General features: G+C 46.8%; 2 protein-coding genes across 3 annotated transcripts; one reads left to right on the top strand and one right to left on the bottom strand.

The window, feature by feature from the left end:
* Positions 1–893: 893 nt before the first annotated feature.
* On the bottom strand, positions 894–9452 carry LOC147198789 (melanopsin-A-like). Its single transcript, XM_086122503.1, has 12 exons — positions 9286–9452; positions 8211–8424; positions 6076–6218; positions 5848–5981; positions 5454–5657; positions 5132–5303; positions 4624–4803; positions 4402–4509; positions 3159–3348; positions 2519–2683; positions 2364–2423; positions 894–2249 (listed from the first exon to the last, which is right to left on the bottom strand). Exons 2-12 carry the CDS (start codon positions 8370–8372, stop codon positions 2085–2087), a joined length of 1683 nt encoding a protein of 560 aa, XP_085978629.1. The 5' UTR covers positions 8373–8424; positions 9286–9452; the 3' UTR covers positions 894–2084.
* A 2086-nt stretch (positions 9453–11538) lies between these two features.
* Positions 11539–16265, top strand: prorsd1 (prolyl-tRNA synthetase domain containing 1). Of its 2 annotated transcripts, none has more exons than XM_086122769.1 (4): positions 11539–11727; positions 12701–12826; positions 12950–13039; positions 13632–16265. In XM_086122769.1, exons 1-4 carry the CDS (start codon positions 11647–11649, stop codon positions 13842–13844), a joined length of 510 nt encoding a protein of 169 aa, XP_085978895.1. In that variant the 5' UTR covers positions 11539–11646; the 3' UTR covers positions 13845–16265. The 2 variants fall into 2 exon arrangements, with proteins under 2 accessions (XP_085978895.1, XP_085978896.1); XM_086122770.1 differs by having other exon boundaries at positions 11548–11727; positions 12711–12826.
* Positions 16266–17774: the final 1509 nt, after the last annotated feature.

Here is a 17774-nt window from a genome sequence, read left to right on the forward strand (position 1 = left end):
AACAGCTGGCACCACACGTAAGGAGGTCGGTCACTTCCTGACACGCCCCTAATCGTATACATTAATTACTTTTTAAGCAACAGCCCTGTGAAAATATTATAAACATAAAAATACAACAATAAATATACTATTGACTGAATTTACGAAAACTGTGTGGGACTGAGTGATTTATCTCTGATAATTCAGAATGTGCAGCGTGATACACGAGCACATTAATGTCCATTGTTTCTCTTTCGGTGCTCTGCCATGAACTGTAGCGACCAATCCATTTTTTGTATATGTGCAGTGCTCGTGACCAGGCCATTGCTAATCTATAGCCATTTCTCTATTGCCGTTCTTGTCCGTTCTTGTGATCGGTCACTGCCCAAGTCCTCTTCCAATTGACAGCATGCGTAAAAAGAAAAGTACCCAGCCATTCCAATGATAAAGAGACTAGCGTTCATAGGAAGTTGCTTCCTTACGACATTCTTAGAAAGACCGCATAGTTCACGAGACTGGACTCTGCGTGACATTGAGAAACGGTTGCCCTGACATGAGTCATCTGTCCGTTGTTTGCCTCTACGTGCCTTGAAATTGACTGGCGACCGGTTCAGTTTATCTAAATATGATCTGCTATCGACTAGCGACCGGTCCATTGTGGCATTGACTGGTGACCAGCACCACGACACTCCTCGACCACAGGACCATTCCAATTTTCATTCATGTTTTTGTCTCTCGTACATTGGAGTTGATTTGACAATGTGTTTTTAACCTAGATGGCTGTGGAAGAAGCTACTGTATCCCGAAGCCTGTGTGTCCACATTGTGTTCATGTCTTTAGATTTGGACTATAATACAGAAATAAAGCATCATCGTAATGGCTGAACTGGGAGCAAAAAAGGCTGTTTGTTTGTTTGTTTGTTTGTTTTTATTCATAAAAATAAAAGCAAATAGTGACGTGAACGTAGATATACAGTAGGTCTAAGAAACAACATATTAAATGTGATTTTACATGAGGGATAGTAAGTGTATAATACACAATGTTCTAGTTCACATTTTAGGGATGAAAGGTTATGAAAAGTCAAATTAAACTCTTGACTCTCGTGAGGATAAAACAGTCCCAATCCTTGCTCCCAACACACGTTCGTTGTCATGGAAACATTCAAACTGATGAAGAAAGGGCAAATAAACATACAGTCGAAACTTCGTTACAACGTACCTCGAGGGACATCACAAATATGTCCGTGATAACGGTAGTTAGTTGAAAACCGTTCCAATACGATGTATAATACAGTATGAGCACTTATAGATGTAAAAAAAAAATGAACATGTATTACAGTATTAATATGTCAATTCTAAATACGTGTACACTTTATGAAGAAAAAAATAAATATTTTATTAAACATGAAACAAACAACTTTTGCGTTCCTACTTCATCTCTGAAAACATTCAGTCAGCAAGTGAAAAGTGAAGTTCAGGATGTGGCGCGCCCCGAAGCCGTTGACGGTCAGTTTTCAATCTGTTGGCCTCGAACTCTGCCATGATTTGGTTGCCAATGCATTACGGGCGATGGTCAATGATTTCCAAAGTCGTAGTCTCGGCCCAGCTTGGTCTGGGAGACTCCCTTTCGTAAGTGAGAGACAATTTCAGCCTTCACAGACAGCGAGATTTGCTTCCGTTTACCAGACGTGTTTTCAGACCATGTGCGCCGTGCCACCGGTACGTACCGGGTCAATCGCTAAGGTTGCTAAGCAAAGGAGGGAAATCCCGCGCTGGACATTTTGTTCTTGAACAAAGTCGCGGCGGCAGTTAGCTTCCCACGGTTCGTTGTCACAAAGGCCTATGTGAATGTTTTAGCGGCGGAAACATTGTAAAAGGGGTACGCCGAAACGAGGTTCGACTGTAATCACTGAGACAAGAACCCCACAAAACCAACAGCAACAAATACACACAAATAAAAAAATTAACGTTACATGTACATGTATATGGAGCGTGCTCGCTATTTAAGAGGATCAACACAAAGCAAATTTCCGTGTTTGTGTCATCGTGTATGTGCGTGTGTGTGCGTTTCAAAGATTCCGATGGAAAGCGAACCGATCTCGTGCTTCATCCAGAGCCGGCCCCCGTGCTGCTGTATGTGGCCTTGGCCCGGGTGTAGCGTGAGCCGCTGCGTCCGATGGGGAGGAAGGGGCTGGACTCCGTGGTAATGACGATGCTCGGGATACGACTTAGCACGCTTCTGCTCGCGTGAGCGTCTCCCAAGTCGCCACTCTGCCGGTGGACAAAAGGTTAAGGTGTACAACGCAAACGGTAAGCTTCACAATCTGATTCTTTTTTTTTTTTACAGGGTAGGTTATTATATATTATATGTTGTTCGATACTCACGTTAGGAATGCTGCCGCGTTCGCCGATGCCAATCATGGAAATGTCCGTGTCAAAAGATGTCTACGCCAGGACAAACAAACGCACAAAGATCGAGGTCAAAGGTTTCTCCCAAACAAACAGTGACGTCAACAACACGATAGTTATCGCCGGCTGACCCTCTCAAAGATTCCCGAGTCGTGATTCTTCATTTTTCCCTTGAAGCTGGACGACGGTTTGAATTCGGCCAATCCCGCCGTGTCCCTGCCGATGTCATTGGACACCTGGCGGCTGGCGGGCCGGGAGCTGAGACTGGTCAGGTCCGCCTCCGTGTCTGTTAAACCCTGTCCAAAAACCCCCCCTCCCCACTCTTAATTGCGAATGTGTGAATGCTGAGGGATTCATTACAGTGGAGAAATTGTTGATTGTCAGATGGAAAAAAAAGCAGAAATGTAATGATAGCGGTGCAGTTGTAAAACGTCTCCACAAATTCAACAAATGTGGACGACAAAGTGAAAGGTGGCCTCTCCAATCTCCGGGATTGAGGTCAGCGAGGTGGTTAAAAAGCTTCTCTTCGAAAAGGTTCCTACGGGAGGCGGATGTTGTTTGGCTGTCTTGATTGGCATTCCATCTGCTCCTCCTCGTCGAGAAGAGCCGGATGAGGCGGCTCGGGCATCTGGTTAGGATGCCTCCTGGATGTCGGAAACGTGCCAGGCACATACCACCGAAAAACCTCCAAACTGGAGAGACTTCCATGGCTCCCCGCTGACTTGGGACCCCGCTACGGGACAAATGGTTGGCACGATGCAGCGGGCTCACCGATTCGCTGTCGGAGACCGAGGAGAGGCGACTCTTGCTGTGTCGTCGGAAGTGTGCGCTGATGTCGGAGGTCTGGCTGGTGACGGTGGAGCGCCGCGTGGACATGAAACTGCTGCTAGCCGAGCGAAGGTCCAGAGGACGCACGCACAGAAGAGTGCCGAGACACGGGATGTACTTGGCCAACGCCACCCTGAACAACACACACACACACACACACACGCACTCATTGTAGTTGAGATGCGGCGCCCTTGATACACAGTTGATGAATGATAAATGAGTTGTTCCGTGTGTAGCGCTTTTCTAACTCAGCTACTCAAAGCGCTCTACACCCATTTCCTCATTTACCTGCTGATGATATTGATGCAGGGGTTCGGTATCTTGCGGTTGCGATGGCTGGTGATTGAACCCCCAACCAATTCTTTGGCTTTTGACTCAGCATGAGACTTGATTTTTAGTTTGAACGTTTTACTGCTTTCTCCTGTCGTTGTTATCAAGTGATTGTTTTTTTATTTTTTTGGGGGGGGGGGGGTTATTATTTGTTGTTGTATGGCAGGGGTGTCAAACTCATTTTTCTCGCGGGCCACATTATAACTTCCTAAGTATCATGGAAGGTGTCATTTTTTATTTGCTTTCGCGGGCCACTTAAAATGATGTGGCGGGCCACATCTGGCCCCCGGGCCTTGAGTTTGATACCTTTGTTGTATGAATTCTTCTTGCTCCATGTACAGCACTTTGTATACAGCGGTGGTTGTTTTCAAGTGCCCGAGAAATCGAGGTGAGTGGAGTTGAGTCATTTGGACCAAAGTCAAGTGTCCGCGAACAGGATAAGCGCTCTCGAAAATGGACGGATGGAAGGATTCCACTTTGATGGCTTCTGTGTAAAATGAGCTTCGGATCGCTCCGCGGTGCCAAACTTTAATCAGCAAAGTGACGCTGACCACGTTTTAAACCCTTTTTATCCCACAACGATGTGACTTGCACGTGTGTATTTGTGCGTGCGTGTGTTCTTCTCCAGCCCAGTTAACATTTAGGTCAACTGAGTGGGGTTAACACCTGAAAGTATTGACAGGAAAAAACAAAAATAGGCAGAGAGCAGCACTGTGAACAAGTGGTACGCCGTCGGTCGGTCTCTTTGGGCGACAGTCGTAGCCAAGCGGGGGATCCCTGCCGGGATCGTGTCATCGAGCGCCGGAAAGAATGCGGCCAAAGAAGGTCAAACTTGGTCAGGTGTGGACTCTCCTACCTGTACTTGGGGTGCGTGATGGCGTAGATGATGGGGTTGTGGATGGCCGAGGCCTTGGCGATGACGGCGGGCACCGAGTTCATGTAGGGTGTCAACATGTCAGCGTACCTGCACAGAAGACAACAAGAATCGCACGCCGGCCGACCGCAACCAAGTATCTCGCTTGGCGCGTCCCGCTTTTTCCTGAACCCCAAAAAAACGGCACGCCGGCCTCGGCTTTACCCGGCGAAGGCGGTGAGCGCCACGGTGGAATACGGCGACCAAGAGACCACGTAGAGCAAGATGACGATGAGAGCGATCTTGGCCATCTTCCACTCGTTCTGCAGCCGGTGGAAGGACTTGGTGGAGTCGCGAGAGGCCACGTGGGCGTGCACGCCGCTGCCGCTCATCTTGCCCACCGCCCTACAACCACACGCACGGCTGAGGAAAACACTCGCAATCCTTCGGACGCCAAAGCCTCTGAGGTTTCTTTCGAAATCGCCGCTCGCGATAAAGCTGAACTTGCTTTCAAAAATGCCATTTGAGTTTGAGAGGCACATTTTGCAAAAAAGACTCAACCTGAACATGAGGTTTAAATCCTTAATTGTGAAAGACATTTCACAATGAGAATTTTTCAATGAAGCAACAATTATTATTCAAAATAAACTCGCATAATATTTGATTGGATGGGATGTTATTTTGGGAGGAATCAAGAAAACACGCAGACGTGCGTGTCGGACTAGCAACTGACTTGTTGGTGTCGCGTATGGCCCTGAAGATGAAGACGTAACAGCAGACGATGACGAGGAGCGGCAGGAAGAAGACGAAGATGAACAGCAGCATGGTGTACGCTCGCACCGATGGCGTGAACGTCATGTAGTCCCACGTGCACGACGTCAGCAGGCCCTCGGGCACGTACGCGCCTGACGCACACACGCGCGCGCACACGCACACACTCATTGTAGTTGGGATGCAGCTCATTGTCAAGTGTGTCGATTTTGCCGATTGGATCATCATATGTAATTTCTTTAGCATGGCCGCACGCGTGCGTGCGTGCGTGCGTGCGTGCTCACTCCATCCGAAGAAGGGCGGCAGGCTCCACCCCAGAGAATACGCCCACGCCGCCGCCAGGATGGCGAGTGCCCGTTTGCGCGACAACACACCGATGGAGGTCAGGGGTCGCGTGATGACGAAGTAGCGGTCCACGGCGATCACCGTCAGCGTGATCATGGAGCAGATTCCAAACAGGGCGCCGCAAAAGGCGTACAGCTCGCACGCTGCCACACACACGCACGCAAAGACACGTCAAGACCGAGCACACATTACGTCAAAGCAACACCTATTTGTTTTCATGTCGCACATATTTGGTCCATCTCGCATATTTCGACCATTTTGTCACTTTTGCACTTTTCGTCCATTGTTGATGTATCTGTGCCCTGCGTGGTGATCAATCCGGGATGTGCGTACCTTTCTCGCCAAAGATCCACCTCTTATGCATGCTGCTGGTGAAGAAGACGGGCGCCTGAGTGACACACATCAGCAGGTCGGTGACGGCCAAGTTGATGATGAACATGTTGGGCGGGGTGCGCAGGCTGCGGCTCCTGAACACACACACACACACACACGCACACACACGATGGGTCCCGGCGACAAATCGCCATTGTGTCGCCGGGACCACATTTCGTGGCGTCCCACCTGCTGAAAGCGTAGATGACCAGGAAGTTGCCGACTATTCCGGTGATGCCGATGGCGAGGATGGTGGAGCCGATGGTGTAGTGGGCGTGGTCGGGCACGTCCACGGTGGGGAACGGGTGGGCGGCCCGAGGTGCCATCGCCACCTGGAGGACAAGATGGACAATTCACCTGAAGTGGATAACTGTGACTGCATGAAATTTGGTGGACATGCCCATTATGAGTCATTGGGATTGCACCTCTTTCCCGGTTGCTATACTTATGAAACTGTCCACTGTGATTATCAAACAGGGCTGGAACGTTCAAAGAGGTCGGAGTATTGGGCCCGCGATGAGTACTAAACATGTTATTAGCGAGCCGCTTCCTTGCAAGCCGCCTTGCCATTTATCCGGGTTGAATGGAAATGAGGCGCTCCTTGATGTAATCACATGAACATTCGGCACAGTGGGAAGCCTTCCCGTTACCCCGTCTGGCTAATCAGCGATGAATGAATGATGAATCTCTCTGCAGAGTCGCTATCTTTTCAGCCAAAATCCAAGCCGCCCGTCTCTTGTCTCCATTTCAGCTACAATGAACTAAAATGGAGGTCGGACAGAGGAGAAGTTCCTCCTTAATTCCTCCTGCGGGAATAATGGACCACTTGATTTAAAAAAACGTCTCTCTGCGAGAGTGTCCATTTCCCAGAGTTCCCGAGTGGGAATGTGAAAGGATGAAAGCTGAGCCGAGGGGACGAAATGAACTTTGGAGATAAGAACTTTTTCTCAAAACAAAGTTGACGGCGCGAGTTGTCGCCCGTTGCACGCAACGGCCCTTTTGGTATCGTTGTTTATCAACCTTCTGACAAATGGTTGGCCCTCCCCCCTCGCTCCCCAAAACTCAAACTCCTTCTCGGGGACTCTCCCAAATGAGTCAGAAAAAGACGGCTTCGAAGTGCAATGCGAAAGAAGCCAATATTATCACTGAGCCCAGTTTCGGAGTCTCAACACGCTAATGCTATTACGGCTATTGGTTGTCCATCACAGTGGTGCCGCGAACTCTCGACTAACAATTCGACGTCTGCTTTCAATCGATGATGTGGGTGCAAAGTGGGTCGCGCTCGGGGTCGATCGTGTAACATGGCTCGCTTCCACGGTCTCAAAGCGTCCGATCCAAAGTCCTTGAGACATCAGGAGCCTTGACATTGGCATCGGAGGCCCCATCCCTTCCATGACAAAGTCTACTCATTCAAATCTTACTATACAAGGAATCCGTTGCTATTTTCCAGTCGGATCTGAAGCCGTGACCACATCACAAGAGCCGAGTCTTACAAAAAGGTTTTGTTTGTTTGTTTGTTTGTTTTTGTGGGCTTTTCAGTCCCATTTTCCGGTCGGCGCATGTCCTCCATTGCCAGTTGACAGCTGCTACCTTGCGGGTCATTTGACCCAAGTCTGAAAAGAGTTCCAGGTCTGTCAGTGACATTCTCAGACAAGTCTTAAAGGCACTCCCAAGACTTGCTTTCACATTTCACATTTTTGGTTGCGTTTAGGACAGAGAAGCCTTCGGAAATGTTCTGTGTGTGTGTGGGGGGGGGGGGGGCAAATTTGCAATCCCCCTGCACGTACCGCTAGTCACGCACATTGTTTCTAGACTTTTCTTCAAATGATCGTGTGTTCAAGTATTACTAAAGTAAAGTTGAGTGTGTTTCGTGCTGACGGATGGCTGTGCATGCAGCGTCCACAGTAAAGTAGGGCACGGAAGTTTCCCTTCATGTGATCGATATGCGCCGCAGAGCTCGCTCTCATCCACTGATCGTGTCGATAACATCATGCATCTCTTTGATATCAAGCTTTTAATCGTGTCGATTCAATGTTCAGGTGCCAATCCAAAAATCTAACACCTGTTTGACGCATGTTGGTGCTCTGGCGTCACCGGTCAGACCTTTCTGGAGGCTCACTTCCACATTCTACATCAGTCTCATTGCTTTCGTGAAAACATGTAAAACTCATGTTATTTATCAGCCGAAGTGAATACGGACATCCCTTGATAACTTTCATCCCATTCGTTTTTCCTTGTCCGCTCACGCGTGACGCCGGGAAAGCGGGCGAGCCTTAAATGACGCTCATTGTCGATGGAGTTCGGGAGCGCAAAGTTGGACTCACCGTCGGCGACGCTTCGGCGGCGATCTGCAGCTCGGAGGGCCCGAACGCGTCGGCGGGAGAGCCCAAGCCGGAGCCGGAGCCGGTGAGGGTGGCGGCGGTCCAGGCGTGGCTCCCGCCGGTGATGTTGCGGGAGACAAAGGCGTGGTGGCGCGTGGCGCTCATTGTCCTCTCGCTCTCCTCTTCCACCTCCTCCTCCGCCTCCTCTTGGCGCCCACTGCACAGTCAACACGTGCGACGCTCAAGTCTATGCGCATCTTTTACCTTTCATTACACACGCGCGCGCAGATCATTATTTGCATACATCGACTTACACGACTTTACACACCCGCACGAAAACACGCGAACTCACACAGAGGCGCGCGCACAAACTCACGCAACACACTCTCTCTAATATGTAAGCGCACAGCAGCGATACACGCTCGCACACGAACACAAACATAAATGCACACACACACACACACACACACACACACACGCACGCGCACATTTCTAGACCAAATTCACACCATTGAAACTTCAACATGTTCATCTGGCTTTTTGCTACCAAGTCCCATTCTCTAAATAACAATCCCCATGTTGTAACTTCCGGTTTTCACGCATCTTGCACATTTAGTGCCATTCCAATTTCCAACTTCTTACCATATTCCGTTTCTCCAAATGTTCCGAATAAATGCCTTGAATTCAGCATTGTTTATAAATTCACCTCTGGTATCCACAGTTTTTTGACTAATTCAAATCATTCCCACTTTAAACCCCCCAGACCGCATTCTCATGACTGAAATGTCCTATTGTGGCAAAATAAAAGACAGAAATGTACCATTTTTGCATTTTCAGCTCCAACTTCCACATTTCTTGATTCAAACCTTCCAACTTCAAACTGGTCAGAGCTTTCCACATCATTTCTCATCATTCCACGTTTCCACATGATTTCATTCAGCCCTTGGGCATTTCCTCCCGAAATTGCATCTCTTCACTTTTGTGAACCAAAATGGAGATTTTATTTTATGACTCAGCCCGGTTTGAAAGAAAGTTGCAAATCAAGGCGGTTTTTGATGAGCTCCAAGTCTGACTTTACCTGAAGAGGCCCCAAAGATGATAAAGAGACTCCAAAACGCTCACCTTCCAAATGGCGGAGAAAAAGAAAAGTTGTATTTGATATACACTAAGTTCACAGACAAAAACAAGACAAGCCTTCCATCGGCATCTTCATGACTTCAACAAGACAGGAATCCTTCGATAGAAAAAGACTTCACCTCCACCCGGGTGGACTTTATATGAGGGACTATAAACGCACGCAAACACGCACACGCACAAGTCTGTGTGCTGGGGGGGGGGGCAGGGGGAGCTGTGTCGGTGGCTCACTGTGTCAAAGCAGCAGAGGACATTAGGAGATGAGGACAAAAAGCTGGAATCAAACCAAAACAAAGCGAGCGAGCGGCCGCTTCATTTGGAACACCTTCCAATGTGGTCCACCGACACATGCACGCCTGTAGGCCACGCATTTACAAAAGACAACCATCAGTGGCACTGTCACGGGGATAAAGAGTGAAATGATGATTGTACTGATTCACTACACACAATGAAACATTTGATGATGATACAAAATCAACTGCAACGTTTCCACCTTGTTCGGCAGGGCTTGCCGCATATAGATTCAATAAACGCACGCAAATAGGCGAAACCTGTCCAAATCCTAAATTGATGGTTCTTTACGCAACATTGAAATGACCTTGGGACGGCGAACAGTCACGCTCGTCTGAGATGGAGCGATAATCTGCCTCACCTTGGTGTAGGTATGGTCGCCACGGTAACCGTGGATGCCAGTTCATCATTGCTTGGGCGTGAGTAGACTGGAATGTAGGACACGGTGATTGACAGCTGGGAGACGGAGACACTTGAAGGTCATTGTGGACTCCATTGTGTGTGCAGTCGAGTCATTTCAGCCATTATGGCAGGCTACCAGTGGAGGGGAGCAGGCCACTAGAGGGCGCTTGGGTGCCACCCCACCATTCCGCAAATGACATTTATGCCAATGCAAGGTGTGTCATTATTGTCACAATACACCAGAGGGATCTGTGATCTAAAGTGCCAGGGTGTACCAACTATTTTGAATTCACCCAAGAGCAGACAACAAAATTAACGGTGTTAGTTAGGAGCCGTGTATGAATGTGTAAATGTTTCAGAACAATTGAATTGAATTGAAGACAACTTTATTGTCAATCGGATGTCTTTACCGTTATTTTTGAGTTTGGTGAGTAGTCGGGATCATTCATGTCCATTGTGTTTTATTGTTTTTGTTATTGTAAAGTGTCCTTGGGTTTCTTGAAAGGCGCTTATAGATAAAATGCATTATTATTATTATTATTATTGTATCTGCAGAGCTGGAAATGCGCCACGTGTAAATTGAGACAATGACGTGATTGCTATGAAGCTGTTTGACGTCTACTTCATGATGCACTTTAGTCTATAAACAAGGCAAGAAAATGGGCTCCCGCTTGTTAAAAATACGACATTCAAAGGCAGTTACAAACAAAAGAATTGAAGACATTTGGTCATAGGAAGGAAAATAGTTTATTGAAATGATGAAAAGAACATACAGCCCAAGAACAAGATTTGGAAAAAATCGATTCTACACCCACAACAACCTCGATCGGCGATGTTAATTCTTAGTCTCGTATCCATTGTTGAGGGACATTCGCAATGACCTTTTTTTCCCCCTCCCATTTTGCCGCCTCCCCTCAATCGACCCAAATCACACGACATTTATCCGCTGTTCATTTGCTAAAAGGTTGCCAGCTTCGTCGACAGACGCGCCGACCTCGCCAAAGTGGGTCGATGTCGTACGTGAGCCTGGTTTCCATTCAGGTGGAAGTGGAACGGGGCCGCATGTTCTCATCAAACCGTGCGACAAAAAAGAACAAAAAAAGAAGATTCAAGGGTGTATGTCCGCTTAAAATGTGATTTTTATTTATTTATCTGGGGCGGGGGCGTTTTCAATCGAGAAAAACAGCAATCACAACAAAGAGAGCGGACATCTTTCGAGCAGGAAGGAGAGGTTCGGCAAAACAAAATTAAATGAACAAGTCAAACTTTTTGAGGCAATAATATGTTATGTGTACCCCCAGTAATATAAACATGGTAATTTGATCAATAGTGCATCGGTGGACCAAGCCGTTTTAACATCCTCTGCTGTCGACTGGAATTGACGTCAAAGTGCACTCTGGCGCTTTTTCGGTTAGATCACGCGAGGTTCAACGAGAAGCGTTTGCAGAAAGTCTCCAGTGGGTGGCAGTACATAGCAAAGAGAGCACTGCAGTCGCCAAATGAACAAGAAAACATTGACAGCAAGGAAGAGGGAGCGAGGCGGCTGAGCAAGCGGTTTTCTAACTGTCGTCCTTTTTAAACACATTTATTTGAATAAAAAGATATATTTAAGATGTCCGAGGAGCTGCGGGCAGAACTGGAGAAACGTTTGGAATCTTTAAACATCCAGACGACCTGCGTGGAACACCCGCCGGTAACAAGGCACACACACACGCGCCCACACACTATCATTCAACGTGGCAGAGAACTGCAAAAGTCCCCAAATCAAACAACGTATTATTCATTTGTCAATGCTGTTGAGGAAATAAACAAACGCGCGTAAATTAAGTGAGAAGAACCAAGGAATGGAACGTCAATAAAATGTTAACGTTTAGTGTGTGCCTGCCTACTGTCAGATTAAACTAAACCCTTATTCACGTTTGACAACACCTTTGGATCAATGGGAACTCCTCAGTTAATTCGGCGATCTCAAATCTATATTTAGGTGTATTTTCTGGTGAAATAATTTTAGCTTTTGGCCATCCGTCTTCCTTCTACGAAGATCCGTCACGAGTTGGCACTCTAAAATGGAAACCGAATGTTTTATTCGGCGAACTCATATGCCGATCATATTGTGATATTAATTTAAGATCCAATTCCAATTTTTAGCCTGCATTGTTCTTGAAATTGCCTTCACAAGTAATGCAAAGTGACAAATGCTGCGTTTTCCGATGGAGTTTGGCCTCTCGCCACCTGAATGAAGTTTGACATGTCGAGTGCGTTGTCGCCCAAGTGTTTCACTTTCGCGCGCAGAGCGACCAACATTTAAGACAATACATTTGTGACAAGTTTATGAAAATAGAACTCCTCTTGAGGTTTATACTTGCATTACTTGTAACACTGAACTTTGGTACACGTTTGCGCCTTCTGACGAGCCGTCTCCAGCAGGGGGCGCCACAACATCATTTTAGAACGTGAATGGCGAAAGCGCGAGGAGACCATGTCGTCTACTTAGGGGACATTTGAAAACGTTCCCATTGTGAAGCAGACTTGCCAAGCACTATCGCCCCGTGTTGCCTATAAATTGCTTGTGAAGTGTGAAAAAAAAAAAAACTTCATGCGCCTTTATACACGATTCTAGCCAATGATTAGTTTGTGTTCACATTTGTCCTCCTTCTGTTTGTGAGGTTTTCACAGTGGAAGCGATGATGCCTCACCTCCAGGACGTGAGCGGCGCCGTCTCCAAGAACCTTTTCCTCAAAGACAAAAAGAAGAAAACTTTGTGGTTGGTGTCGACGCGTCACGACCGACAGGTGAGGCCTGGAGCATCGTCCAGCATCCGTTTTCTCATCTCTACTCCTCAATTACTGCTACAATTTTGAGTGGACTACAGACAGTTGACTCTAACAAGGACCACCCTCTCTATTCCTGTACAGGTGAACCTGAATGAGCTGGCCAAGAAGCTGTCGGTGGGCAGCGGGAACCTTCGCTTTGCAGACGAGGCCACCATGCTGGACAAACTTAAGGTGACACAACCAACTAATAGCTATATGCCCTTGTCTCTCTCTTCTTCTGGTTTAGAATTTGGCTTGGTCCTCTATTTGATGAAACACGCAGGCTCCGATATTAATGGGGCCCGATGGTCTGAGGCCACCAAGTCATTGTGTTGGGCCACCCGAAGTTCACTGATGCTGGGCCGTACAGGCCATCGTACAAAATCGCACACTTGCGCTAGCTTCAGCACTGTAAACGAGCCAACGTTACCCACAGCTGCTACATTGGTAGCATAAGTTATTTATAAGAGAGCGTTACGGTCGGCCAAAAATGCCCTTCACATTAATCGGTAGTCCAGAAGTAACTCACTCTCAGTTTCAAACAGGTAGGTCTACACGTCGCTCCCTCTCCAATACTATTGCTTTATTATTTCTTTTAGTTTCATCATTAGGCATTAAAAAAACATCTATCGCAAATGTCTAAAAAAACGAATCCGATTTTTTTTTAATCAATAAATTCGGAGCCAATTAATTGATGGAATAATCCATAAAGAAATATATATTAGCTCGTGACAGCCCTAGGCCAGCTCAACCTAAAGATGTAATGTTGACGCGTGTGGTTCAGGTGGGCCAGGGATGCGCCACGGCTCTGGCTCTGCTCTTCGACAAGGACTGTAGCGTCACCTTGGTCTTGGACCGAGACCTGCTGGAAGGGGGCCACAACATGGTCTATTTTCACCCCATGACTAATAGCGCCACAATGGGGATTAGGCCCCAAGACCTGCTGCGCTTCCTCAAGGACACCGGACACGAACCCGTCCTGGAGGACTTTGAGTAAACGAGAAGAACTGCAAGAAGATTCAGATTTTGGATGGGAGAAGCATACAGGCAACACATAAATCAAGCAGCGAAGTGAGCAGTCGCCGACAGCGCAGCACAAGATGAAGAAGCACAGATAATATCGTCACTGCAGGAATGTTCCTGCAGTGCGCCCCCTTTAACTCTCTCTCACGCACACGCAAACACACGCCCCTTTAACTGCATCACTAATGAGAATGTATTGTTGCATTGTCGATGAAATTAGCAAATGAATAACTGCTCCTCACTGACGTTCTGTTCCCAGGCATTCTTTCACTCCGCACGGCTGCGCGTGAGCATTTCCTATTGTAGTTTTAATCCCATTGAAATATTTAAAAAAAAAAAAAAACGTCTTAAATGAGCGCTAATTGTTTTTAGTTGAGCGTTCAACAAAACAAGTCACATTTGCTTTCAGTGTTTCAAGGTGGTCAGATGCGAGGAAGTGGGACCTGCATTTCATAATAAAAGCATTCAGACCCCGGGGGCCCTTTGTTGCGGTAAAGGTGAGAGGAACGAGGTTCTCCGTGAGTGACTTAGAAGGTTTGGTCGCCATGGCGATGGAGAGTTGTGGCGTGCCAGTGAGCAGCTTGCGAAAGAAAAGACCTCCAGCTCGTTGAGTTTTCACTGTTCATCCTGCAAATCACATGCAATGCTGCTGACTGTTCTTGCGGCTTGTGCACTGTAAGCGGTCAATGCGCAATTGTCGAATTGTCTTGTGTGTGATTTCAGCCGTCGTTATCAGCCATCCACTGCTAATAGTTCGTGATGCTCTTAGAGATTTTGATTTTTGTTTTGCTAGAGGCAAGCAAGGCATCTTTAATTGGAGTCCAATTCACAAGCAAGCTAAGTCAACGTGCTCCACATAAAAGTACATTTAAAAGGGTTCAAGACATTGATAAGTAAAATAAAGAAATAAAAGCAGCTTGCTAGCATGACTACCAGAACGTAGAGTGGCAGAACATGATTTATTAAAAAAAAAAAAAAGACCTCAGTCAATGCAACTCTACTTGTTACTCTTGCGGCTGTTCACAGTCCAAAAAGAGAGTCCACTGAATGGAGCCCCGAGGCCAAGAGTGACCTTTCAACTCTTGAGTCGAGCCCACCGTAGAGTTTCTTCTCCTCTGTTGGCTTTCTCTGTCTCGCTCTTTCTCCGTCTGCTTTCTGTTGCTTTGCAGCCCTATCACCGGGGCGACCAAACTCAAACTGGTCGCTATGGGAGACGCTCCAGAAATAAGCTGTCATTAAACGTGTGTGTGTGCGGGTGTGTGTTAGCTTTTCTCACACACATTTAGTGACAGTGTCAGAGAGCTGCACTTCAGTGTGGATTATACATAGAGAGAGAGAGATGTACGTGTGTGTGTGTGTGTCTAGACTGCTGTGATGGAATAATGTCTTAACAAACACTAGAGGAGGAGAAAAACCAAAGAGTCAGCAGGCTGCTGAAAGAATCCTTCTAGTATGTGTGCGAGGTTAGCAGTGAACACTTGATGATGATGATGATGACGCGTTCAGATCATGGTTGAGATATTTTCAATTACTTTTGGATGAGACGAAAGTACACCCTGCTATTGAGCATGAGCTCCTCGTTACTGCCTGATGACGACTCACCCTCTCACCAAAACAAGCTAAATGGTTTGGTCGGTTTCTGACTTCCACCGTTGCGGAGGAATTCACAAGTTCAGGAAGGGTGAATGCTGAATGGCGCCTGATGTTGGTTACCATGGTTATGAGCGAGGATGTTTCCATTGGCATAATGTGCCTTCTCGCCTTCCAACACAACAAGCACAAACGGGAATCAATGAACAGCTCATTGACAGCGTCAATCACAAATGGGTGTCGTGATGAGGAGCTTGTCAAAGACAGCTTCTTTCATCTTAGGAAGCTGGCTCAAGTCAAGCCTCTCCTTTCTCAAGAGTACTTTGAAACAGTTATTCATGCCTCAGTCACATCTCGGTTGGATTACTGTAACGCACTTTGAAGTCTGCCAATCCTCCATCAAGCGTCTCCAGTTGGTCCAGAATGCTGCCGCTCGCTTCTTGACTAGTATTCGTCAGAGGGAGCATGTAACTCCTACTCGGGCATCCCTTCACTGGTTCTTTTTTTCAAATCTTGAAATGGCCTGGCCCCGCCTTACCTCTCTGAGCTTCTCCGCACCTGACCAGACGCTATTAGAGGTACCGAGGGATCAAGCCTTTTCCGTTGCCGGTCGCTCTCTCCCGCTGAACGTCCGGCAAGGCTCCTCACTGCCCATTTTTAAAACTTATTTTTATTCTTTGGCTTTTGACTCAGCATGAGGATTGATTTTTATTTGACTGTTTTTGTGCTTTCTACTATCTTGGTGATTAATTCATTGCTTTGTTGTTTGTTGTTGTCTAAATAAATTTTGCCCCATTTGCAAGAACGTTGTGTACGGCGGTGGTTGTTTTAAAGCGCTCGAGAAATGGAGCAGAGTTGAGTGGAGATGTGCAACCAATGTGTTGTTTGTCTTTGGTATGTGCTCTGCAGTTGACTGGCGAACTGGTCAATTGTTCTCTATGACTTTTATTTGCGGTGCTTTATTGTTCTTAGCCACAGATAGAAACAGGAATTGCGTCAAATGAGAAACTGACAATAGCCGTCCACAACTGGCCCGTGGGCCTTTAATTTGCTGCCTTCACATGAAAATATGATGAAAACAATTCTGTAAACTTGTGTGTGTGTGTGTGTGCTCGCGTGCGTGCTAATGTGTAACACTATCCTTCAGCAGTGTGTGGACTTCCGGGATGACATCATCGTCACGACTGTAATGTTTACTCTAGTAGTCATGAGACGCATGCACACGCAGACGTAAGCGGAGCAGATCCAAGCTGCGGTGCTGTCCGGCAGGTAAGGTGAACACCGACTTTCAATATTCATTGATGTGACGCCAACTCGTGTTAGGATTCCTGTCTTGAATAAAGTTGATATGAGTCATGGTGCCAGTAGACATTTTTCTTCGAATGTAACAAAGCAAAGTGATTGTTTTAATGTTGACAATCAATTTTTTAAAATTCTTTGTATGTTGTTACACAAGACGCATTTCTGAGAACCAAAAGGGATTCCTTCAATGTATTTATTTTACTCAGTGGAAAGTAAATTCACATTTTTGTTTCTGAATACATAGTCAATGTTTGAAAATAGCTTCAGAAAACCCCTGCAAAGACAGAGACCTATGCACACCACAATTGTGAAAATATCACGTTAAATTGCTTTTCAGCATTTCTGGTATTCTGATTTTTTTCAATCCTTTTTTTTTTAGGTGCCCCTCACTAAAACGCCACCCCGGGACAGACTTGGATGTATGTCCTGAGTCCTCTCCCTCCACTCAATCCAGTGCAGTTGCCTCAAAAATGCATCATCCCTTTAGTCCAACAGCAGAGCCACTTTAGAGCACCTCGTAATCAGCTGTGAGTTCGCACACGTCACGCAGAGAAAAATGGAGGGGTGGGGGGGGGGGTGGGGGCCGGAAGAAAAAAAAAAAGCAGGACTTGACAGCCAGACGCTGTGGCTGCTTTAGAGCGCCTCGTTGTTGCTTTGTGGAAAAGCCTTGTGACAACCCGGTGGGATCTTACATAGCGTCATAGCCAGGATGCAGACAAGCGCCTCTCCAACAACCAGTTGTCTGCCACGAGACTCAAACTTTGAGCCACTTGTTCCAAAAATCCTGCCTCCCCGTTTAACATGTTCATCTTCACAAACAAAAGATTCATTCTTTTCACAGGCAGCATAATTAACGTATACAATTAGACTGGTTTGAATTGGCTGTGAATCGGGCCGCTCCCATCATCAGTGGTTGTTTAGGAATGTGAGCGTAACGAGCCAGAAGTTATGGCACCTCCCTTTACATTCAGTCCTTCATTGTCTTTTCATCCTTTTGTCGATCACTTCATTG

Source organism: Hippocampus guttulatus, chromosome 10 (genome assembly GCF_054856545.1).
Source record: "Hippocampus guttulatus isolate MCC_2025c chromosome 10, RoL_Hgut_1.0, whole genome shotgun sequence".
Taxonomy (NCBI): Eukaryota; Metazoa; Chordata; class Actinopteri; order Syngnathiformes; family Syngnathidae; genus Hippocampus; species Hippocampus guttulatus.